Source organism: Cylas formicarius, unplaced genomic scaffold (genome assembly GCF_029955315.1).
Source record: "Cylas formicarius isolate icCylForm1 unplaced genomic scaffold, icCylForm1.1 PGA_scaffold_7__23_contigs__length_41026272, whole genome shotgun sequence".
Classification (NCBI taxonomy): Eukaryota; Metazoa; Arthropoda; class Insecta; order Coleoptera; family Brentidae; genus Cylas; species Cylas formicarius.
Window position 1 is genome coordinate 31,637,073 of NW_026844352.1, and position 27,285 is coordinate 31,664,357.

Here is a 27,285-nt window from a genome sequence, read left to right on the forward strand (position 1 = left end):
CACATAATAATTAAATGATCCTAGAACAATTAATTTCTGTATCCAGCAATAGTATATTATGCAACGAGTGCGGTAAACGGCATTTGACTCACGAGTTTATTTGACACGAGCGGAGCGAGTGTTTAATAAACGAGTGACTTAAAAAGTTTACCGAACATGTTGCATACTATACTTTTACTACGACCGTTAGTTTTTGGGTACATTTTCGCAAAACAACATGAATACATTCACAGACATGACCGTCTAAATTGACAAACGTCAAATTTTGCTTGCGAAATATCGCCGAAAACATCCGATTGCTACCAAACCCATGCGGTAAAATCCCGGAAATGTACGAAGTGGCTCGGATTCGTGGGAAACGAAACTGACGCGGTAAAGTGACGCTTCCGTCACGCTAGATCGGTGTGTAATTAGGGATTTTACAGACGGGGGTAGAAAAATACTGTTTCCTGACCTGTCTTAACTGTTTATCTAAAGGAAAATAAATTAGATTAGTTATTCAGAGCTTAGCTGAAACTGGTTAGTATTCTACTCTGTACCTGCTTATATATTGTTTGAGGTGGAAGGAGATAAAGGAGGGGCATGAACATTGTCTCGGGTGACTGATTCCATTATTGGTTAGTTTTTTAATACTGGATTCAGTGGGCTGATATGGTTCTGTAAACAAGAGAGTTAATAACCGATAATTTTTGGGCCGAATGATGATGTAACAATGTATTAAGGCCTATGTGTGCAGGTTTTCTGTAAACAGAATGATCCAATGTTATTGATAAGAATATCTAGGAATGAGATATTTTTATTAGTTTCTAATTCAATGGATAAACATATGTTAGGGTGTATAGAGTTTAAATGGCTGAGAAAATCTGGTAGAGACCCTGAGGACAAATAACAAAAGTATCATAAATGTAGCGTTTCCATAATTTTGGTTTTAGATGGAATGATCCATAAATATATTCGCCATGACTGGTGATAATGGAGAACGCATAGCTGTTCCCGAGGTTTGTTCAAAAATTTGACCGTTATAGGAAAAATATGCTCCAGAAAGATGAGAAGATTTGGTTCCAGATTCTCAGTTTTTAATATATCTGAAATAATATTGAGGAAATGAAATACGAAACTATCAGTTTTTCCGATAAAGGGTTTTAACATTTTGCTAGAGAACATCTTGGGGAACCAATAGTGCTGACAATAGGGGTCATGAGGGTTGACAGACTTTTTCACGCATTCTGACACAGAAGAAGCCTTAATAACAGACGTAACCTTCCGTTCCATAGATGACGATAGGATCTGCCTGTAAAAATATTTTGAATCTTTTCCTGATATTCATTTAATCTTAACCGAGACCCAGATTTCTATCTGTCACCAATATGGAAATCAGTCATCTGAGACAATGCCCCTCCCTTAGCTTATCCCCGCTCAAGAGTATATAAGCACGTGCAGAGTAGAATGCGAGCCAAGCCGAAGAAGCCAACAGGATGGTTGGCGAAACGTCAGCAAGTTCAATTCAACAACAACCGATGCGGGAGGAATGCAGAAGATTTGTAAATACATTTTTCAAAAAATTTGTTTGACGTTATAAGGGGATTTTTTTACTATCATTTCAGTGACAAAAAAAATAGAAACATATGTACAAGGCATATTTGTTGCACATTAAATATGTAACTCTGTGCTAAGATATACTAAATGTAAAAGTGTAAGTATCTAGGTAAAACCGTCCAATACTTAATAGAAATAAAAAACATGTGTCTTAGAATTTAAGGGTGGTGGCTCTAGTAAACGAAATAAAAATATATTCACTTTAGGAGAATTTTTATGTACCTTCCTGTCCCGTTGAAAGAATTGCTTAAGAAACGAAGAATTTTAGAGTTATTAATAAATAATTTCGGTTTGAATTTTTTCCTGATAGTCAGTTGCGTTCATGACCACCATTTTCTTTATTTGCTTTTAGAATTACGATGTCGGGCTAAGAGCGAATTGCGGAATCGCCGGAAAATAACCAAAAAAGGGTGAGGGTGATCATTACCATGGCGTACCCCTGAAGCAACCGCGACCCAATTCTGAGACACGGCGGCACGGCCTAAGCCGCCCGTTGCACCGCCGCAGGCCCAGAGAACAACAAGGAAGGACCTTCAGGCTCCTCTAGTGTTGAAACTCTGAGTGAATCCGGCCAGGCGGAACATAAAAAACCGTTTCCGATGGAGGGGAAGGGCATATAGTTCCTGCAAATTAACTTGCACCGCAGCTGTGAGGCGTCCTGTTTTCTGGGGCGTCGAATGACTGCGGAACGACACACATAGCTCTAAATCGAGAACCTTGATGTGCGAGAAGAAAATTATTTAGTTTTTCCAGTGACAGCCGGCGAGAGAACTAGGACTTGCGCGGTGGTGGCGGTGGCAGGAAGGAGGTGGGCGACGACAGCACGTGCAGGCTGTGTTTAGAAGAGGAGGAAACTCCTATTCTCCTAACCAACTGCGCACCACTAGGGGGCAGCCGATTAAGAGTGCTAGGAGCTCAATTCATTGTACCTGAAGAACTATCTAGATTCTCCATGAAAGAGGTGTTGTGCTTCTTCGAGTATAGAGGGATCTTCTAGGGGAGAGAGTGAAGACGTGCGGGCATAATAAATGGAAAGGTCTGAATGCAGAGCTCTGGCCACAAAGGACAGGGGCCCACCGCAGATAAAATAGAAATGGCAATACTTGCTTAAATCTCAAAGGGTTTGCAAATTACATTTTACGAAATTTTGCAAAAAAATTGCTTAAGTTCGGAGTAAATAGCGATTAGAAATATAAAGGCCACGGCTATGCCTGTAATACAGGAATTTATGAAGCAAATATGAAAATTTTTTGAGAAGATCCATTCAACAACCCAGGTGGCCGCTGACAGATCGCTATTAATTTTGGATGAGACATTTTTACTGCAGTATTTTCTCAAAATATAGCTAGATCTCGTACAATGTTCTGGGAAAACGAGTTAAGTCTGTGGATTTTAGAAACAAAATATCGCAAAGTGCAGGTTATTGGATAAATTGTTATTCTAGTAGGGCCACTATATTATCAAATAGCTATATGGGTCGAATGCTTTGAGGAAATAACGATTGTCCTCGAATGCGCGGAAATTTCGCTCGGTGCGGCAACGTGGCACAAGTAACTAAATCCGGACGTTGACTTGGAACGGGGGTTGGAAGAACCTCTCGCGGCAAAGTCTCTGGGCAATTTAGCTAGGCACGTGCCGCGCAATCGACTTCAGGTTCAAGGAACGAGAAACAAGCTCGGCCATGGCCGCTCCGCCAAAAAGCAATGAAAAGGAAACAACGACTTGGAGATTCAGTGAATTCCATCAATCGAAATGGAATTGTTCCGGCAATGTAGCTAATATCGATAATGGCAAGACAAATTTGATTTAGAGTAAGAAGGCTACTAATGGTGATTGTTTTCTCTGTCATAATGACTAATGACATATAAGTGGAATAAGAGGTTAATTTATATTTTGCTCTAATGACTTCTTTGGGAGTATACCGTTTGTGAATTATTGCAATCGTTCATGCTTGTTTGAGCTAAGTGGTTGTATATATAGAATACCTACTAATTTCATACTGGTGTCTATAAACAATTTTTAAAACGCAAATTCTTCTGCAGTACTCTATATACCCGGCAAAAGAAAGATTCCTTTTTTGATGATCCATGATCTGGACGTAATTTTAATAATAACTCGAGTTATTATACAGGGTGCCTGAAAAATCATGCACTATCGCTCGGCTGGAGATTCGCTATCCAAACAAAAAGAAAAGGGTTATATAAAAATAGTAAGTAAATGGGCTATTATCTTGATTCGGGTTTAAAGGCCGTCGTCGGTTGGAATTACTTCCTAACGTTTCGCTAGCACGAGTGGCGAGCTTCTTCAGAGATAATAGCTCATCAACGGGCCGCGAAAGCCTTAACCAATTTATCAGTAAGTAAATGCTTAAATTTCCAAGATCCAGCGTACTTACAAAATTCCTAGTGCTTCCCAAAGGAGGAACAAGACTCTTGAAAAATGCCTATTGCCAATTCCATTTTTTTTACAACGTTGGAAAGACTTAAATTTCAATTTGTAAGTATATTATTGTATTTGCGCTCTTTAAATTATTACGAATTTTGTTTTATACAAATATTAATGGAAAATAGTTTCGATTAGAATATATCGGTAAATAAAGTACGTCTCACTTTTTTATCACGCCGTTGTCATTGCGGAGTTTAATCGAGTTTATATTGACTAGATAAGTGTCGTCGATATCGACACCGTCGATGCAACCGCTAGGTCGATAGATGTGTCCGCGTCTACAGCGGAACGCCGCGTGGAATGCGACCGGGCAGCTTCCATCGCGGCACCGAACGCGCCTCTCGCTATCTTCACTACTAACCGCGCGGCTCCCTCCTCCCCTTTACCCCGGTCACGACACCGGACCAATTTCTGGTTCGCGCATTTTTCGCGTGCGCGTTTTTTGGAATCGCCGCGTAATTAGTAATTTCGCGAGTTGAGTTGTTATTTTAATTCGGGCGTTTCGTTTTTTCGTTTACGACCGACCGAGGAGACCCCGTGTATCGATTTCGTGTCGCCCTAAACGGCTTCATTTCGTCGCCCGGATGCTCGGTCGGCAGTTTTGTTGATCGCTGCGTTTTTTCTTGCTTGAACTAAACAAATCGAGCGTTCGAAAAGTCGAGCGCTGCGCGATAGGCCGCCAGCATACCACGGCCGTGCGAAAGGGTGCATACGCTACGTGCATTTTCCTTTTATTTTCTGTTGGGTCAGCTGGCGGCGCTGCGAGAGTAAACAAATATGATGCTTTGATGTTGAATTTTTGTGTTTGAGGTTGTAATTTCGGCCCATTTTGCAAGGTTCTCGATTAAGAGCAGCAAATTTGTGGAATTTTCGGCACGAAAATTGGCGAAAAATCTTAATTTGTCCAGAACACGATAGAAGTGTAGTTTCAAATGATTGTTGAGAGTGTTCAACCCCAATATATAGAAATCTAAATATTTGTATGTATTTGGAATGCAGTAGAACTAATATGAATTTATACAGTTCTATGCAATGTGCCGCTAAATCTTTTAATATCCCAAATAATATAAATTCTATTCATTTTCTTGCTATTCTGTAAGTGAACTTAAAAAGTTCATAGTTATCTTGTTATAGTTAACGGATGACTGGTTCTAGAATTACATTTATTTAAAGGGTCGATTTGTATTTTAGTTGACTAGTTGATAATAATCTCGGGAATAGTATTATACACTGGAGATTTAGATATAAGAGATAATGTATATATATAATTAATAAAGTTTTTTTTTTAAACAAAAAGTGATTGTTTTCATTGAGAACCATCGGTTTATACCTTTGATTAGACGAAAATTTATTGTTTAAAGTCAATTTGGTGATAAATAGAACTTTTTCTCATCTACATTTTTAGCTGTAACCGAAAGCAGAAAAGGACAAGAAACAACAACATTCCTTAGAAAGGTTCACACGTTTAAGCTACCGAAAAAAAATGGCGGTACAGACAAACAACATAGGCGCTTAACACTTCTTCATTTCGCTTCCCAAGGCATATATAAATATACTTATATGTAAAAAACGTTCAGCTTTTACATTACGGAACGCAAACAAAGCGGGTCGCTACCAGAAAAAAAAGGCGGAGAGGTGTTTTTATAAAAACAAAAACTACATACAAACAAAACGCGATTACTTTGTGTTTGTAAGCTTTTACCGGTGATATTTACTTTAGGGATTGACGATGAAAGCCGCAGGTAACTTTTGGTGCTTTACCAGAGAACCACTAAAATTAAATTGAGAATTTTGCGTTCCTTAAGACGTTTGTTGTTCTGTGATCCGCATATTATTGTTTATAAATTCGATGCGAAATTTTTCTAGTAACGCATGTAAGACGCATTTTTTTTTTAAGCGACCCTACAAAAATTTTTGTATGTACAACGCAATAAGCAACCACGTGCGAGCCAGATGTTTTTCTTAAAACCGCATTTTCGTGCCCCTCGCGCTGTCAGGATATCGATTAGTAGAAGCGCATCATTTATAATAAACACAGTTTTGAGTAAGATTTTAAGAAATCTTTCATCTTTCATGATGGTGTCGTTTTATTGGCCAAAATACCATAGTTGATCGGTTTCATTTTTAATTTATAAAATATACCCAAGGAACTTAGTTAAATATTATAGTGTGTTCTTTTTTTCAACAATTTGAAACGTTGTTGTTAATTTGTTGGTTGAAAGTCGAGGCTACTGTTGCACGTTGTTGTCCTTCAGTATATTATAGCCTGACCTGTTTCGTGTGTTTCTGCTCTTAGTATCTATTGCACGATCGAAATAATCAGCACTAGTGATTGAAATATTATATGTCTTTCTGCCCTTAGTACCAACATAAACTGAGTTCCAGATTTTATGCTAAGATATACGTGTTAAAGTAAACAAGATATACGGTAAAGTGATATTAAGTAATATTAAGTTTGTCTTATTATTTTTAAGAATCGTTTGTTATTTTTTTTTAGTTTTTTTAGTCATCTCACCTTTCGTTTTGACCAAAATACTTAATTTCATTCTTTAAAAAAAATTAAATATATTATACATTTAATATATAAATTCGAGGAAACGCTTCTCCCGCTTTTTTAGACGACGCGATAGCGTTTACGCATCAAAAACTCACCGGTGACGGAATTGATCTGGAAACTGCCGTTGGCAGGCGCGAGGCTGTACCGCACGGCCGCGTTGACGCCCGCGTCTTCGTCCCGCGCCCTTAACTTCCCTACCGAAGCTCCTCTGGCGAGGTTCTCCTCGATGCGGAACTCGTACGCCACCTCATCGAACACGGGATCGTTGTCGTTCGCGTCCAGCACCACTACCGTCACCTGGACCGTGGCCGTTTGTGACGGAGTACCGTTGTCCTTAGCCGACACCAGGAAACCGTACCCGTCAATGGCCTCCCTGTCTAGGTTCTCCTTCAGGTAAAGCCAGCCGCTGTTAGGGAATATTCCGAAGACAGATTCGACGGAACGGTTAGCTGTGACTAGGCGATACGTGATCCTGGCGTTGTTGCCGGTGTCGGCATCGACGGCCGTGAATTGAGCGATCTGAAACAAAACCAGGTGAAAGGACTGGTGATGGAAAGGCGTTGAACGATCTCCTCGTACTTGGGAGTTCACCGGCAACGATTCCATCACGTTCAGGGTGTACGAGTTCTTCTCGAACACCGGTGGATTGTCGTTCATGTCCTGCACCTCGATCATGACGGTGAGGTTGGCGGAAAGGGGCGGCGAGCCGCTATCGGTCGCGGTGACGACGAGGGTGTGTCTCTGGGTCGTTTCGAAGTCCAGGTGTTTAGCGAGGGTCAGGTGGCCTAGTTTGGGGTCGATCTTGAACGTGCCACCGTTGTTGGACGCGAGACGGTACCGTACCACCCCGTTGGAGCCGGAATCTTTGTCGCTTGCGTGAGCTGCGTAAAAAGGTACGCCCAGTTCGGCGTTCTCCGGTACAGATATCCGCACCACCGCCGATTCGAACTCCGGTACGTTGTCGTTGATGTCGTCGATGTCAATGTTCACCTTTAAGAGGAAACCGGTCGTTTAAATTCGTTTTGGTGGAGAAATTGGAGTGTAGTGGTGTAGATATTAAATACATGTCCATCTACTTGATTCATGACCAACGACAGACTTCCATAAAATACGTCTAAAGAAGTTGTTAGGCTTGCATGACACTAACCCCAAATGTAAGTATTTTAACTGCGTGAAACCATGTTTTAGACACTTGGTTTCAATTTATGGCAAACGGCAATGGGAAAACGGACAATACCATGACCTTTCCAGATTTTCCGTTTCTAATGGGAATGATAACGTTTAAACTATTCAGGATAAAGATAAGGATATAGATGAATAAATTCCTAAAACTACCGAAACCAAAAACAGAGAATCATTAATTTCTTCAGTTATTTGTTCACGACAAACTTCTTCAACCATGCACTGTAACAGATGATTCTGAATTTCTTTGAAAGTGCCCTTAAATATTAAATAACTTTTTATACAAGCTTTATCGCCACCAAAAATTAAGCAGGGAAAACAATATAGAGCATTTTTTTGTTACATCCGCAAAATTCATTCATTTTTTGAGTAAATGTACTCATACCTTTTGCTTTTAATTCTGACTTCCCTTCGTATGAATATTGAATATTTAAAAAATATCTTTTAGAATTAGTTCACCGTGAAGATCAATTGTCTGAGATACACAAAAACATTATTATTGTTTTTACGTTCAACACGCCGCGCGAAAGCATTATGGATTTTATTGTTGATAAAAGAAAATATTTTAGTCAGACTATTTAATTAAGATTTTTTTCTGTAGGTTCTTAATTTTTTTGGGCGCCCTCATATACCCCAGCCGCCCCTGGAAGTGGATCAAGCAATATTTTTTTTGAAAACCAAATTTATTATATCCTTCCTGGCACATTTAGGTATTTCTGTTTTAACAAAAGAACAAATTGTGGTTTTACAATAAATATCTTCGGAGTACAAGTGTTTTGTCCACGGCGTGTCCCAGTATTGAACCACTATTACCAACATTGAACTTTTAAATATGTATAACCAAATATCATGTGCAAACAAGTGAATTTCAGAAGAAACTGATTTTGAAACCTACAATTTTTGTACAACTTTTTCTTTTTTTTTAATTGAAAATAAATGCAGTAGAACTATACTAAAATCAAGGAAATTTGGTTCTTTGAAAATTTAATTTTTGTAGTGTCAATACATTATACAACTAAATGTAAATTTCATTTAACCGATACTCCATAACGTTAATGTTTCAACAGTTATTGCATGACCAAAAAGATTGCTTTAACATTTTAAGTGTTTTACAGTACCTTATCCCAACAGATGCTTACTCTGCATTACGTAGGTCTTGCCTGAGATGGACCGAAGCGAATATTTGCAGAAACTTGAAATTTTTATTTGAAACGTAAATGGACCGTTTCAAATTTGATTAAGCATATTTGCGGGGTATTTTCGAATAAGTAAAAGCGTTTAGTTTGACATCAATCATCAGTTTAATCTAAATTGCAATATATTACGGATAGATTTGAAAATAATCATTTTTGTCTTTTGTGCCTGTAGACTAACAACATTATTCTTCTTGTATTTTTGTGTCTTCTGCGTAGTTCTTGACAATTTAGAAGACGAACTACCTCAGCAAATAAAAAAATGGATCCATTTATCTTCGGATGGTAAGCAAGTTGTTTTGAATGTTTACAATTTTATAAGAAATTCACAAGGGGAAGTAGGAGCAGCAATAAAAACAAGTGACAGAACATAATAAATTGTTACTTTTTTTACTAATTTTTGGTATGTACATGTTTCAAGAATTGCTCGGCGAACAAAATTGAAAATATACTTATATCCAGTCTGTTAGTGTAGGTAGATAAATTCCTAAGACGGTCCTGGAATGGTTACGGGTAAGGATCTGCTCGGCAGGGTGTTCTATAAGGAGCTGCGGTTTTATAGTAATAAACAGTAGGCAAAGTTAATCACGGGCTCGGTTGTAAAAGCACTATAATTCTGGCCCAAGTATACCCTTGCAATCTCCTTGGTTACCACCCTATATACGAGGTGAGTAGAAACTAATTCCATTTACCTGCGTGTGTCCGTAAATCGGTGGATTTCCGCTGGTCGCTTGGACGTTGAGCAAAACCGTCGACCTGGTCTCGTGGTCGAGACGCCCGGCGACTTTGATGGCGCCGCTGACCGCGTCGATTCTGAAAAAGCCGTCGGGGTCGCCGGAGTAGATGGAATAGCGTGCATTACTTCTGCCTGCAACGAAAAAGAAGGTTGTTCTCTCTGTCGGCGCGTTATATACGGGGTGTATCGTAAAACGACTACCCATAAAACTTTAACGGATGGTGATAAACACCGCTTAGATCTCGTAAACCGAAATGTCCGTTACGGCACAATTAAAAAGGCAATCGGCTATAATTTTAACACCTCGCCGCTAAGTGAGGTTTAATCGTTTTTGTTCGCGGTTGGCAAACACCTTCGCCCGACCGAGACGTGTACCGGGTGTTTCAAATTCGACAGTCGCCGTTGCCATTTCGAATACGGTAAAGCCCAGTAGACACAATACAATAGTATATTATGCAACAAATGCGGTAAACGGAATTTGACACGAGAGGAGCGAGTTTTTAATAAACGAGTGAGTTAAAAAGTTTACCAAACGTGTTGCATACTATACTTTTTATACGACCGTTAGTTTTTGGGTACATTTTGGCAAAACATCTCGAATACATTCACTGACATTACCGTCAGAATTCATAAATGCCATAATTCAAAGCGTGGGAAATATCTCCGAAAACATCCGATTCCTCCCAAATCCGTGCGGTAAAATCCCGGAAATGTACGAAGTGGCTCGGATTCATGGGAAACCAAACTGACGTGGTAAAGTGACGCTTCCCGCACGCTAGATCGGTGGGTAATTAGGTATTTTACAGACGGGAGAAGAAAAAAAAATTACACATAACATTCACGGCTAGTTTTGCGTACAAAATAATTTAGAATTTAAGCTATTATCTTGATTCGGGTTTAAAGGCCGTTGTCGATTGTCGATAGACTGAGTCTACGTCCAACATCGGAGATGGAAGGACCTCTGAAGAAGCTCGCCACTGGTGCTAGCGAAACGTTAGGAAGTAATTCCAATCGACGACGGCCTTTAAAACCGAATCAAGATAATAGCTTATCAACGGGCCGCGAAAGCCTTAACCAATTTATAAATTTAGAATTTGTTCGTGAAAATCGGTGCAAAGCGTTTGTTTACATAAGGTTTCAGATTCATGAAAAATGTTAATAAAATAGTCGAAATCACGGAAGATGACAATTGAAGTTGTAGAGAAAGCCGTTTAGTTCAACGTTTGCAAAACTCTAGGATACTTAGCGGGCAAGAACAATCTGAGTGTAAAAAATGTCCAAAAAGCAATTTTATGGAATCTCACCAAGAGGAAATCGAGTAATTCCAGAAAAAATGGAATGGTCTATCAAAAAAAATTAAATAGGTGAATTTACATAAGTGAAAGAATATATAAAAAATCCCAATGAACATTTATGTTGAATTATAGCTGTTGCAATTTAACCGGTGAAATTGAAAACGATATATGTGTCTTAAATATACGACAATTGGTACACAATTATAAAAACCAATAAAATTAATGTAATATCGGAATGCCAAAAGATGGTTTATAATTTTTTTGCAAACAAGTAAGTCGCATATTTCATTGTTGGTGATGATTGGCTATGGATACCACAAAATGAAGTAATTCATTTATGTACTAGACAGTTTTAATGTTTTTATTGTCCGATGAATCAACGTTTATGTTAAAGTTCGATTAATTCTCCGAATTAAATAATAATGTTTGTTAAATATTTCTTGTCCTACTTTAAAACAAATAATAAGGCACTGATCACGCGCGCTCAAAACGTCACTTTAAAATGTCAGATGTCATAAAGATTAAAACACTAATGGTGTTTTGACGTTTGAATGTATTCGTGTTTTTTTTGCAAAAGTGAACCTAAAAATTAATCGACGTGGAACATTGAACATGTTTTTATTTTCTTACAGCAAAAAAATATTCTTTGATTTACTGAACCTATTCCATATACAGTGACTTCCAGCTTAAATGATGTAGTCGCTATTGCAAAAACTAACTGGTCTAAATGTCTATTTACTTTGCAAAAACAACTTGTTGAAATTAAGTTAGCAAAGAGCCTAAGAAAGTGTGAATTACTCATTGTCTTAAATGTTCGTTACTTAGTTAACAATAAATAATAAATTAAATTATATGCAATATTAACGTCACAGCCTAAATGATGCAAAAATAATAACCAAGGCTTTTATTTATTGCTGCAATTGTTTTTTGTTTAGTTTGACATTTTAAAACACGTTTTCGTTCAGTAAAACGACTTTTTTGAAAAATGGGTGGTCGAACTACATTTTCTGAGAGAAATTTGATTATTATTCATCACAGAAATGGTTGCAGCCAAAGAGACATAGCCAAACTAGTAAATAAATAAAATAGGGTCGAGAATAAGTCAAGGTTAGCTCCAAATAAAATCTTCAATGAACGTGAGGAAAGATGGATCATAAGAAAGGTATCGAATGTGTGTCGAGGTGGAAAGACAGTTTGGAAAAAGGTGTAACTCCGAAACAATTCGACGAATCCTTCAAAAAAATAATTTACATGGTGGAACTGCCAGAAATAAGCATTTAATTAGCCGAAGAAATAGACCCGTGAGATTGGTAGTCGCTAGAGAGCATATCGATAAAGATTTGAACTTCTGGAATTCAGTAATATAAACTTGTAAAATAAACTTGTCCGATGGAAAAATATCAGTATGGAGACAGCCTGTATTGATTTGGCTATATTTTGTTTTGCATCATTTAAGCTGCGACGTTGATATTGTATATAATTGAATTAATTTTTTATTGTTAACTAAGTAAGGCATATTTAAAACGAAAAGTAATTTACACTTTTTTAGAAGGATCTTTACTAACTTAATTTCAATAAGTTGTTTTTTTTTTATTTTAAATAAAGAGACATTCAGACCAGTTAGTTTTTGTTATAGCGACTGCATCGTTTAAACTGCTAGTCACTGTAAATATAATAATTGCAAAATGATATTTATAGACGACCAAGATACCGAGGACGTTCAAATCAACATCAAACTTTGAGAATAAGTAAATACACACATTTCGGTACATTCAAAAATTATAAATGAAATAACCCTGATCGCTATCTGAGGTTATCTGTATATGACCTGGACTCGGGATAGGACAGAGCGTCGAACATTACTTTAGTCACTAAGTGACGTATGACGTGACCGTTAGAACTGACAAATGCTTCCAAAAATGCGAGTAAAGTACCGGAAATGTCCGAAGTGACACTTTCGCACGTTTGATCAGTGCATAATTTCCATGTTAAAATAAAAGAGAAAAATCGAACAGAAAAAAACAACAAACGCCGCAGACCCAGTTATTAAAATAATTGTTTCGCACCGACGAATTTAGAATTTCACCGCTCTGCGACGCTCGCCATTTAAATACTAGTCCGGGCGAATTAAAATCGAACGTCGACAAACACAATGGCCGCCTTTGGCTCGTCCACGTTTTTTTTTCTTTTTTTTTCCGCAGGCGCAGTGTTTGTTTTTTGCCCGAATCTTAGAGTCCCCCTTCTACCGGCCGGACCCGAAAATAATTGCCTTCTTTTCGTTGTCGTCTCTCGCGTCCTTTTCTGCTGTCACTTATTTTTTGTGTAAATGCTAATGCGCGGGTCCGCAACCCGATACGCCGACACAATCGGACGTACGCGGCGACGGTTCAGAAAAAAAAAACAGAAAGGGAAATGTCTATTTATTACCGGTCTTATTATGTTTAATTAGGGGGTTGCGGATGCGCTTTTATCGTTTGTTTTCCGCCCGTTCCAGTGCCGCGATTCCCTTCTCAAACTGGCAGTCGTCGCTTTTGTTCTTAAACTTTATAAATATCTCCTTAAATAGTGTCATAAGATACAGGAGAGCTCCGTATACAACGTAGTCATATCGGATGACAAGCGAACTAAAATGTATCAATTATCCTACATAACTTTAAAATCATCTAATAAAATAAGTTAAATTCTTCCTCTGAAATACCCAAAATAATTCGCTGATCAGATGCAATGTGGAAAGTGTGTTTTCGATAGATGTTAGGCAGCCACTTACAGAATGTGACAGTAAACTGACCAATTCCTAATTGACCGGTCTATTGACCAGTTTTTAATTGACTAGTCAAAAAATGTTTTAAACAACATCTTGCAATTGTAGAGTGTTATCTATCGTTATTTAATAATAATATATATTTTATATTAAATTATTATGCGTTTGTGATGTCCAATTTACCTATATCGCTCTTCAAGGAATATCCGAAAACGATACTTATAAATAATGAAATATAAATCCTATGGTATTTTTACAATTATTTCGGTCAATTGACACAAAAAAATTTGAGTGGTCAATTCTATAACCCTAGTTATGAAGGACAACGTGCCAGGTGATATTTTATAAAGTGACCTACTATATTCATTTCCTGAGTTTTGTACTCTTGTTTCGCAAACCGTACTATTTTCAAATCCTGTACCCTGAAAGTACTTATTCGTTTAGTTCTATACTCATTTGTATTTTTAAAACATTTTTTTAGATTATTTTATTTCAATTTTGTTAATTAAATATTTAAAATTATTTTTTCTACTCCTTTCTGTAGAATGCCTAATTACACACCAATCTAGTGTGCGGGAAGCGTCACTTTACCACGTCAGTTTTGTTTCCTACGAATTGCATTTTGACGTTTGTCAATTTTGACGGTCATGTCAGTGAATATACGTGTTGTTTTGCGAAAATGTTCCCAAAAACTAACGGTCGTAGAAAAAGTATAGTATCCAACACACTCGGTAAACTTTTTAAGTCACTCGTTTGCGCTCCGCTCGTGTCAAATAAACTCGTAAGTCAAATGCCGTTTACCGCACTTGTTGCATCATATACTATTGATAGTGATATTCTCTAACAACGTGAAAATTACATTGAGGTTGAGGAGGATACTTTCGCTTTTCACACAATAATCCATAATCAAAGTTTTCGCAGCATGGACTCCACTACTAAATTATTCAAAAAAAAAAAGTGAATCTATCGTAACTAGCGTATTTAATGAATACTGCAGGAAAATGCTATCGGAAAATCTGTTTCATATACATATATCTATTTTATCAAATCACAATGAAATAAACCTATATCCAATTTTAGTAAGGTATTTCGATATTAAAAACGTTATTCAAATCAAGATTTTAAATTTGGAATCAATAGAAGGGGACACATCAGACATTTTGTCTAATTACTTATGAATTTCGACGCTCTCGGTTGATAAAACAAATACTAATTTTCGAGGACACACCCGTAAAGGTGTCAATAATGTGTGCACAAAAAATCTTCTGAAATGAAATATTTGGGGGATTGGTTGCATTATATGAAATGCTACCAATCAAGTCCATGTGGAAGCAATTATTACAAATATATATTTATATTTCAATCAGTTTACAGTAGAGGTAGCAAGTTTGAAAGAATTTTGTGAAAAGGCTGGTGGTCAATACAAAAAACTGCTTGGTTATTCCACAGCTTGCTTTAACTCCAGCATTAGAATGCGTTTTAGAGTTATATGATCCACTACGATCATATTTTTTAAGCCTTGAAGAAATTCTTTCAAAACGATATGTCAGAACCTATGCTTTATTTTATTCAGTCAGGCGTCGTTTCATAAAATTACTCTACAAATTGAAGGAGATAAAATTTCAGTAGCAGAAGTTTGTATTATATTAAATGATTTCATACTGCAATATAAATCAAGATTCAATGATGGATTTTTACGAATAATTTTAAAGAATAAACCGACTGTTCTGGAAGATTAGAATCCCGGAATAAAAAATGAATTTTTAAAAGAAAATTTTTATAAAATATGCTATGAATATATCGGAAAATGGATAGTGAACTTAGAGCATTAAATTGTTTCAAATGGACCTTTGTAAATAGTAAGATTGAATTTAAAGAAGTTTCTTCAGCAGTCAGCACCCTCCCAACCAGAACGACGCAACGAACGGACTTTGAAAAAATGATGCCCGCAGCCGGGCGAGTAATTTTCCAGTGGTTAATTAACGTTAATTTATTCCGAGGGCAAAACGAAACTTGTTCCCACGTAAGGTAACGAGGAAAAGAGAGGAAGCAGCGACATCTTCGCGCATGTCGGGATACTCCCAGCGACCCAATCAGCGTGTGACTCTATTGATCGGGACATTTATTAATAACCCCCCTATTGTTTTTCGTCCCTTGGAATGGCCGCTACCCGCCGCGCGCGCGCATATACGTAAAGTATGCGCGATTCCGTTCAAAAGAAATTCCGTACTGCCTTATGGTATAACGAGAGAAATATGGGAGCGAAACGCCACCATTTTTCCCTTCTCCTCGTTCGGTGAAATGCCTGCGTAATTGCCGATATACATTTATATTCGCAGGATTTTCTATAGTCGTAATTAATGGCTGCGCACGGTGGAAGGAATAAACTATCCCAAGAGATAAAACTATATAAATACTAAGGCTGCGTACAATTTTACTTAAATCGATAGTAGCGCAATTTCAAATACTGATTGACCCGTCCAAATATATTTACGAACAAAACAACGTTCTAATAAACAAAAATAAACTAGAAATAATATAATAACAATTATTAACTATAAATTACACATTTCTACACATCATGAATGTTTTGATTTCGATATATGTAGAGGTTATCAACATTTTTTATTGAAAAAAATTGTAATTTTTTTTTCTACTCACTACCAGTTGTTTGAGTTAGGTGCCACATAAACAAAGTGCAACAAATATTTTAATAAAAAGTTGAAAGCATAAGTGGTGGGCATAAGGCAGTTTGATATTAAAATAGTTTAAAATGTGACACGTTATTCCATGTTTCGCTTCATCTTCGGGCGAAAAGCTAAGAACAGAGTCTCCCTTTGAAGCTTCAATTTGGCGAGATCTTTCCTTTTCACTTAGCATGGATTCAGAAAGAAATTATTGCCAATGATGAGGGACAGTAGCCCTTGAAGATGCAATAAGCGAATGATGTGTTTTGATGGAATTGAGCAAATTTTATTTTTTATGGCTGATCGACTTTATGACGACCGATATTATATTATATTAGAGCAAAGAACAAAGTTTTTGGTTTAAACGATCTATGCTTTAATTGGGAATTAATTGCCCTAGTTTGAAAAAAAATATATTATTTTTTTTATGGATACGGATTTACACGAAATTGACAGTTAAAATTCAATTTATTTATAGTTCAATTAATAAATAATTTTCGTATCAGGAGTTCTACTTATTACCGAAAACTCGGGTAGCTTGGAAATTTGCTTAAACAAAGAGAGCCGCGCCGATTGATAGCAGCAGTGGAAATTGAGCATTTTCGCATTTGATTCACTTACAGCAAATGTAATAAGAACTGGTTGTTTATCTTTTTTTTTATTCCAACTATTCCATTAAGGCAAAAGTTTGGCACCATGTAAATGGTAAACCACTTAACATTATTCAAAATATCGAATTACAGAAAGAGTGGCAGGTAGTTGTATGTAGCTCAATGACCCGAAGAGGCCCTTTTAAAAGTTATTGTCACTGTAAATGGCAATGGAGTTGTTCCCAATGAAACAAAACAACATATGATTCCAAACAATATTCTTTTCAATTAAATGGAAAGAAATATTTTTTTTTATTTTATCTCATTAATGACATTCGGTACTGGGAAAAAACTTTATAGAAAATGTACAAACGTTATTAGTTATGAAATTGAAAAAATGTTTTGTTAATTGTTTATTTTGGACCACAAAAGTATCTCACCTCAGGTGGCATTGGCATTTCCAATAAATTAACTGCCAAAAGTGATACCAAAGAATACGTCTCTGTAACTATCGATGCATTTACCAAATTTGAATTGTTATATGTTCTTTAATTGCCGAAATAGTTGTTAATTGTTTAAGCAATCTAACAATTTGTTTGGTGCTCTTTCTAGTATCAGTGGTGTAAGTATTTTGTTGGCAGTGAATTGCTATTTTGTAGCAAAATTCAATCTCAAATTGCATTTTATTGCTCATGACACTACTAGGGGCTAATGGACAAGACGAAAGAATTATGTAAATTTTCGGTTATCACTTAAGTAAACAAAATTTAAGGTTATTGTGCTTAATCCAGCACAATTTTTATTAGGCAAATTAGTTTGCTCTTTGGAATTACAAAAATTGTTACACCAATAATACTGTGTTGAAATCTCATTCACTCTCTGATAGTTGTGATTTAGCAAATAAAAATATCGATAAGATGTCAAAAAAAATAAAAGAAAAGTTGGAAAAAACGATTGTAAAGTCCTTTCCAAATTTTCCATAATTTCCAAAATTAGATCGAAAATCTCGAGGTCCATTTATAATTACCGCAGTTTTAAAAAATGGCTGTTGTCAAGTTATTGGACACAGTAGTAAGTGCAAAAGTAAGTTTTTCGAAATTGCTTATGATCAGCTTATTCGTGTGCCTGATGAGGTAAAGCGGAATAAGAATCTGAAAAATGAGTAACAGAATGAGCCTGTGTCGGCGAATTCTTAAAAGAATCTTTCGATAGACGAAATTGACTCCGTCCTGGCAAAATTAGGTAAAAATAATTTCGGCTTATTTATTTATTTTTTTATTAGTTATCTGGAGCGTTGCAGCAGTGGTTTGTTTGGCGGAGGCCAAGCAAGGATTGATGGCATAGATTTTTGTTGTTTTACTTAACAGGGTCTATGTGGTGGAGGCATGTGTTTGCCTAGTTTTGATTACCCAGTACTGGAGATGTGCTGTTGCCTGGTTGGTTTACATGAAGGTAAACGGTGAGACCAAATGTGGCGTGTGTCGCCGGTGTGCATTGCTTTATTGGAGAGGCGTGTGTCGCCGTAGGTATTGATCCCGATAGGCATTGCATTGTTGGAGAGGCATGTGTTGCCGAAAGTGATTGTTGCGATAAGCATTGCTTGATTGGAGAAGCGTGTGTCGCCGAAGGTGGTTATCCTGATAAGCATTGCGTTATTGCACGGGCGTGTGTCGCCAAAGCTAGAGGCATAGTGTTGTCTAGTTTGGTTTATCCAGTAAAAGGAGTCTTTCGGGAGATGTGTTGTTGGCTGGTTGGTTTACATGAAGGTAAACAGTGTGACAAGATGAGGCGTATGTCGCCGGAGTGCATTGCTTTATTGAAAAATCGTGTGTCGCCGTAGGTGTTGATCCCGATAAGCATTGCATTGTTGGAGAGGCATGTGTTGCCCGAGGTGATTGTTTCGATAAGCTTTGCTTGGTTGGAGAGGCGTGTGTTGCCCGACAAGCATTGTGAAGGGGCGTCAAAAGTAGATCCATATTCCCGTAAAGAGTGTTTTACAGGATGATGGTGGTGGAACCGAATTGCAATGTTCTTGATAGCTGATGCTTTCATAGCTTTGCCAAATTAGATTATACTGCAAGTTGCAAGTAAGATGATTTTGCTTTCCTAGTAAAAGTTTTTTATATTGGTTAATGTTAATAATAACAATAACTGAGATTTGCATCGCGTTTTTTTTTATTTTTCTTGGTTAGTCAGAATGGACGAGTGAAGGTAAAGCCTTCGAGGTCTAGATGACCACCAGTTGCCCGAGGACGTGCACTAGTCAGTATGGCCATGTCGGCGCCCTTAGCTTTAAGTGGTCGATATTTTCCCATATTTCGTTTTGGGTGTTTGGATTATTTATTTTTGATTCGTATTATTTGTCGATCTATCGATTATAGACCCATGGGAACCCACTTAAGTATCTTTCCGAAGTGAACGAACGGAACACGGCCCGGGGGAAGACAGTCTTGAATTATCGAAACCCGGGATAAGTCGAGTCGAGTGTAGCTCCGATAGCCGATGAGCGGTTGACGATTTTCCCTAGTTTCCCTAGCGGGCCGCGGATCGTTGGATTCCCTTTAATAATCAATCAAGTGATTAGATTATTCGTTTGTTTTAAGCACTGGGTTATGTGCAATCTTTTAATATGCCCGTCATATATTATATATGGACGGTATAAAAATAAGCATTACAGGATAGTGCAACCAAGAGCGGGCGAAAAATCATACCTAAATATTTTTAATAATTTTATATCATTTTTTACCAAAAGCAATTAGGTATGATTTTAAATAATTTGTGCTTTTTGTGTTAAGTTGGGCGAAAATTTCGGTTTTATTTTCTTTTATAATGTGTGAATCTTTCACTAAATCGTAAACATATAGGGGAAAGGGAGGCATAACGGACCATGCAGGTTAAACGGTCCGTTAAAATTCTTTAAATACTATTTGCATCATCTCTACAAAGTTGTTAACATCAAATTTATCAAAATAAATAAGAACTAAAAGTTCAGATTTTCACGAAATTATATATTATGACATGACAATTGTTTCGACAACACCGTGCCTTTATCAAATGACATTTGATAAAAACACGGTGTCGTCAAAACAATTGTCATGTAAAAATATATAATTTCGTGAAAATCTGAACTTTTAGTTCTTATTTATTTTGATAAATGGATTTTCATCAAGTAAAAGCCTCCTTAGTTCAACATCAAATTTTATTGCTGCATGAAATAGGCTTCGGACAGTTAGCCATAAACCGGCAAAAGTGGCCTACGAAATTTTAACAAGGCAAGGCAAGTATAAAAATAAAACAATATTTAAATCCTTATACTCTTTACCTCTGTAATAAGATGCGTAGATACTATTATAGCAAAATATTAGCTTCAAACTATATTATATTTCTTTGACGTTCTATGTTGACATAATTTCCAGATCGGCACGTTTGCTAGTATATATAACAAAGAGGCGAAACGGACCGGGCAAAATGGACCACTTGGACCATTTTGCCTAAACAATATCAATTAAACAAGCCTTTTCATATTTTCAGATAGTTAGTAACTATAAAAGAAAGATTGAGAGGCAACAATGGTAGAAAGAATCAATGAACCAAGCAATATATTTATACAGTAACAGCAACAGCGAAGAAAATGGGGACATTTGATACGGTATTTAAGCGGTTTAAGCAGTTAACAGTTTTTCACTTTTAGTTGAAGCTATTGATAAGTACAAACTAACACTAAATAGAATATATAACGTAGACGAGACGGGCATGGCTACGGTACCGAAGACATTGCCGAAAATAATCAGCACAAAAGTTAAAAAGCAAGTTGGTGTATTAACATCAGCAGATAGGGGTCAATTAATAACTACTGCATTTTGCATACATGCCACCCTTATTTGTATTATATTATTTGGCGGGCAGGAAAAAGAAGGCTAAGAAGTTTTCCGAGAAAAAAGAGTCCTCTACTAGTAAAAAAGAAGCACAGAGTGTGTGTGTTGTTACTATTTGAATTCAACGTCAACGGAAGGCTGGATCCAGTCTCACATGCAAGAAGGCTAAGAAGTTTTCCGAGAAAAGAGAGTCCTCTACTAGTAAAAAAGAAGCACAGAGTGTGTGTGTTGTTACTATTTGAATTCAACGTCAACGGAAGGCTGGATCCAGTCTCACATGCAAATGTTGGTCTTACTGTTCCTGCGCTGGCGCTGAAGATCAAGACGAAGAAGCGGTATTTTCTTGCGAAACATGCGATGATTAAATGTTTTCTATTGTACCTCCCTATGAAGGCAAAATGGACCAAATGATTTTCGATGATGTATTGATTTTAATAAACCGTACTTGTTTATTTTCATTTATGTTTAATATGATACTGAAAGGAAACATACCATGTGATTTTAAGGATACCATTTTGCTTTCTGTTCCCCTACTGATATTATTAATTTATTTAAAGTCGGGGCGAATTTAATTCCAATGAAAGCAATATATTTTATGAGAATTTTTCAAAGGTTTAAAATATCCTAAAAGAGGCTGCAGATGATGGGTTGTGTGTCCAGGCAACTGAAGAATGTGAATGTGTTTTTTCCCGGGAAAACTCTAGAGCTTTCAGATTTTTGCTATGGGTTGGATGACCATCTAGTACCAAGAGTACTGGTTTTGTTTAACTTGATTGAACAATACGGTGGAAATGTTTAAGCCACTTAATAAAGAATTCAGTTGTAGTGTAACCAATGTCAGAAATTTCAGTAAGGCTACCTAACAGAGCACCTCGTTTAAGTTGCTTGTCAGATCGCTTCTTTTTAAATATAAGCATTGGTGGAACATACAGTCCTGCTGCATTACAGCAACGGACCATGGTGGTATTAACACACCTTTCTCCGCGTGTAATTCCACTAAATTGACGTTTTCCTTTTCTTGATATAATCTTCTGTTTTTTGTACCGTTGTATAACCAGTACTTTCTACAAAACTTGTGGATTCCTCCTGCGTCGGTTTTTGTTGAGTCGAACTTGCTGACGTTTCGCCAATCATACTGTTGGTTTCTTCAGAGTTTGATTGAAACTGGCTAGCGTTTTACTCTATCAATTCTTCTACCAACGAAAAATCCGAGAGTTTATAGAAATCTATAAACAACCTAACAATCTTATCCGCGACTCAGGTCCTCTACCTGTCACCAATATGGGAATCAGTTATCCGAGACGGTGTTTATGCCCCTCATTTAGCTCCGCCCCCCTCAAACAATATATAAACAGGTACAGCGAGTTTCAGTCAAGCTCTGAAACGTCAGTAAGTTCGACTCAGCAAAAACGGACACAGGAGGAGTCCAGAAGTTTTGTAAAAAGTATACTTTATGGGAAATTTATTATAAAACCGATGGATAGTACTGCGTTGTAAATAAGGAAACCTGTTACATTAATATTGCATGTGCCTGAAACTAAAAACTAGGACTTCCTGCCCTAACAAGAGGGTTAAATTCAAATGTAGAAAATACATTTGTTTTAATAAGAATAAGTAATAAAAAGTATCGTGCATCAATTTCAAGAATATGTTATAGAATCATATAGCGCCTTATTGATTTGTTAAAAAAAAATCGTATTAAATTTCGATAAAATCGTTACCGTTTTTTTTTAATTTTACAACGTTTTTTCTCCGAGTGTAGAGTATAAAGAATAAATTATCTGAAGTTTGTATAAAGTCTCGGCATTAGCTTTAAAGGGTAAGGGAATAAACGAAATAATTCACCCTTAAGTGCATTCTAAGTCGGTTGAAGGTCCAAACTAATGCGGGATCCTACCATTTTCTCACCTGTGAAAACCCAGGTAAACTAATTTTGAATTTAATACCTTTACCCGTTTCAAAATTATTGTATTTTTTCGAAAACTTTTTAACAACATTCGTTTGCCACCAAGTTTGATCGTATTCGCTTGCACACATTTTCAGTCATAAAAAAATGAACGTCGGATACGCGCGCACGAGCTCTAACACCTAATATCTGGTGTGGCCTGTTGGGGTTAGACGGAAGAATATAAAAATGCTTACCGTCGTCGACGACGTTGGCCCTCACGTGGCCCACGACGTAGTCTCGTTTGACGTCTTCTGCGGCGTGAAACGTGTACCGCGGCTGCTCGAAGATGGGCGGCTTCTGCGCCGAATCGATAACGCTGATAAAAACTTCCGCGTCCTTGAGCGACTTCAAGTTGGCGCCGTCGGTGGCGCTGACTTTGAGCCGATGGTACGGCTGATTCCTGGTGGAAAGTTGGTGCGGCCTGTTGACAAATATTTCGCCGGTGGCGCGATCTATGCGGAACAGACCGGCCTCGTTGCCGGCGACTATTCGGTAGGTGACGGCGCCGAATTTTCCCGAGTCCGGGTCTGTCGCGGACACTACGACTACCGGCGTCGTGGCGGATGATGACGCGCCGCCGTCCCTCAACGAAACGTTGTACTCGGAAGGATAAAACACGGGCCTGTTGTCGTTGACGTCTGCCACTTGAATTTTCACCATCGCCGTCGTGCTCAAACCGCCTGGAATCGCCAAAATTAGATCTCCTTGAAAATAACGCCAACTTTTTACACTAAAATGAGTACCAGAAAAATGAAAAACTCAGTATACGCAAAACTAGTTATGTTTCGTGAGTTGATTGCCTGCCATGATCACATTTTTGTCCCAGTCTGTATATGAAGAATATTATATTGAAAACATCACTTAGCAATGTTTCACGCAAGAAGACGTGGCCTGTATTGTTACTTAACTAAATCTGAAAAAGGTAGAATAGGATACAAGAGGCTGGGATATCCTTTTGAGAAATTGGAAAGTAGATTGGTCAGAATCATATAACAGTGCTGCGATATTGAGCAGAGTACGTGTCACTGGGGCTTTAAGAAAACTTTAAGACAATACAGTGATAATGATCACAAAGACACTTTAGAGACTGAAAAACCAGCGAAATCGGACATGAGTGGAGGGTAGCTGCGATCGCTTTATAGAAGAATTAAACCTTATATTAGAATAGAAACCATATATTAGATTAGAACAGAGAAAGAGAGTTACGGTTGACATGGTGTTAAGAACGGGCTTATTGAAATCAATCACTTTTTGACACAATTCAGGTTCTATGCCGCCTATTTCGCGTCTAATCTCCTGTTTTAGCTCTGGAATAGTGTTTGGTTTATTTCTACACTCTCTGCTTTTTAGAAACCAAAAAAAAAATCTAGGGGAGTAAGATCACATGATCGCGGAGGTCAATTGATATCGCCGTTACGTGAGATAATCCCACCAGGAAACTTGCCCCGCAGCAATTGCATCGTTTCTCTGGATGTGTGACAAGTGGCTCCATCCTGTTGGAACCACAAATCTTCAATGTCCATACCTTCCAACTGCTCTCAGAAAAAACAGATATCATGTTTCGATAGCGAACACCATTAACCGTAACATCGTTCTCCGCATTATCCTCGAAAAAAAAGGGCCAATTATTCCTCCGCACCCAAATTCGCACCAAACAGTCAACAGTTTGAGGATGCATTGCTTTTTGAACAATCTCTCTTGGATTTTCTAATCTCCAAATACGAGCATTGTGTTTGTTTACAAAGCCACCAACGTGAAAATGTGCCTCATCGCTAAAAATGATTTTCGTTGGAAAATGAACCCCTTGTTCTCGTATCCATTCTGCAAATACGCGGCGAGGTTTCAAGTCCTGAGTTATTTGGACTTTAAATGGGTGTAGATGCAAGTCTTTTGTTAAAATTAGCTGTGTGGTTGCATACGTACGTACTTGCTGCGATCGATGACGAATCGATGTGTTTGGATCTTCGGCTACACTTTCGCGAACAATGGCAATATTTTGATCTGACCGACCTGCACGAGCACGTTGAGGGACTTTGAGGTTAGTTACAGATCCAATTTGCTTAAATTTTTGAACCACATTCCAAATTGTCCTCTCAGAAGGTCGATTTTGAGCGCCGAAAAATTCACGTAGAGCTCGAAATGCGTTTTTTCTTGATCGACCATTTTCATAATGCACAATTTTTACACGTTGTTCAGTCGTATATTGCTTCATGACTAATTTTGTTTATGTTTTGAGGTTAGAAATCTCATATGATAATAAATAAATACAATGGCGTTTCAAAAGTATTTCAGATTGTAATGTGGAAACTCTTATTGAATCACCCGTTAGAACATGAAACTGTACTACTAGGGGGTTGTCGTTTAGGGTGTCATAAGAGTCGGAGGCAAGCTAACTCTAGTTTTTTTGGATAGAAATATGAATGCTTAATCCTAAATTGGATGCGTCCCGTTGCTCAATCAAGTGTAATATCCAATTTTTCAGAAAGACAATGCTAGACTACATACCGCAACTCAATATTGAAATTTTAATATTTTCTTTCAATCATTTTGTTCTGATTTATTGAAATCATACTTGTATTTCATTTACTGGTCGTTGCAATATCTATGTAACACAGTACATTTTTTCTTTGCTGTCACCTTATCTTTCGCACCGATTTTTCTTAAAATCATGAAATATGTTGTATTTTTGGCCAATAATTTTTTTTCTATTTATTTTCAAGTCGAAAAAAAAAACACGTTGCCAACTGTAGAAGCGCAACCGAATGATTTTTCGCGCATTGTGACTCCTAAACGCATTACCGCAGTATTTTGCCCACCAGAACAGTGGCACTCGAAGTAAGAAACAAAAACTCTCAGGCGCGCCACTGATTCGCCGTGGATCATGCAAAAAATAAATATCGCAAAAGCTGAGGCGCATTTTATACTATTCATAATTATTCATTATATGGTACACCTCTTCGTGGAAATCAATATACGTAGTCCCCCTTCTAGTCGCCAGGTGGCACCACAGCTTTAAAGCAGAGACAAAAAACTGTGGAATACTTACCATGGACGGTATATTCGCCATCTATGGTCTTAACTTCATTCCTCTTTTTGTGCTTTGGTGGCACATGTTCATTTTTATTCGGCGTCGGTGTTTTCAGCTTTTTCGGCGTTTTTGGAAGTTAAATGGAGAAGTACAAGTGAGATTTACGTTATTCCTTATCGGATGAAGAAAGAACCTACCTACGACGAAAGATAAAATCTTTCCATCCGCGATTACATAATCGCTAGTGGCGTGGTTCCCATCAACGAGATTTTCTCACAATTGGGAGACGATTTCTTCATCGTCCGGGTTCCGATCGGAATCTCCAGAACTCGAAAGACCCCCCATCTTTCCCACTTATACGCCAGCAGTCGCATGTAAGTGTTTCACAATTGGAAGCAATCCTTTTGTGAGGGGGTCGGCCATACATATGGTTTTATATTTTTTCGACATCGAAAAAATAGAGTTTTCTGGCTCGTCCGGCTATGGATGAGGCGCCTGGGATACTGGGACATAATGAACAATTTTTTATGGCTGTTGGAATGCACTTACTCCAACGTAAGTATATTTTTTAGGCCCTTCAATTAATTCTGATGTCATTGTTGAGCCCCTATGAGACGGATTTAAAGCAAAATGGCCTTTAAGCTATGGGGTCGATAGTCCCAACACAAAGTTTGATATGTCATGACATTTTGGCAAGGCAGATTAATACCTTTTTGAAATCCGGTGTGTCCGAAGATTGTCTCAGTGACCTTTTGCGTTGATATCCTGTGCCGAAGAATTGCCTGCTCAATAAATTGAATTGAACTAAATTGAATGTGCAGATGAAATCTGCCATCAACAAAGGTGGAAAGAAAAGGGATGAGAGACTGACTGCAACAAGGGCTGCTTTGATGGTGGTTGGTAGGGCGCTCTTGACCTTGCTTTTGAAACCGGTTAAAGATGAGTAGTACTTACTTCTCATCGAAACGTTGTTATCACTTTAACGTGTTACCCTTTGGTTTATGCACCGCCTCGTGGGTCTTTACAGAATTAATGAAATCTGTGGTTTCTTATCTCCCTGCCAAGGCTTTTCCCTCGATAGTTTATTTAGATAACTTTACTATTTGGTGATAGTTAGCTATCCTTAAAAAATGTTCAAGTAACTTGCAACACACTGATTAGGTTGGGTTTTGTTATTAATTATGAAGAATGTTTTACATCCTTCGAAATCCCGTAAATTTTTAGGTTTTGTTTTTTTGAATCCCACCACTTGTTTTTCTGATGAGTAAATAAGTTTTGCAATTTGAACCGTTGCAAAATAAGAGTCTTTGCCGAGCTTTGTGCTGTGCTAGTATTCAGTTTGCCCAGCAGTTTGTTACAGTTGGGTATATACTAAGAATTTTTGAGAGAATC

The 27,285-nt window shown here is 37.5% G+C and overlaps 1 protein-coding gene across 1 annotated transcript in view; it reads right to left on the minus strand.

Annotated features, from left to right (window-relative positions):
• The window catches only part of LOC132705716 (protein dachsous), a 234,491-nt gene that overhangs the window by 17,912 nt on the left and 189,294 nt on the right, over nt 1-27,285 (minus strand). The window contains exons 4-7 of the mRNA XM_060676521.1: nt 23,060-23,545; nt 9,666-9,841; nt 7,178-7,588; nt 6,694-7,117 (exon numbers count right to left, since the gene is read on the minus strand). Of these exons, the coding sequence (XP_060532504.1) occupies nt 6,694-7,117; nt 7,178-7,588; nt 9,666-9,841; nt 23,060-23,545 (1,497 nt within the window). The remainder of the gene's footprint in view (nt 1-6,693; nt 7,118-7,177; nt 7,589-9,665; nt 9,842-23,059; nt 23,546-27,285) is intronic.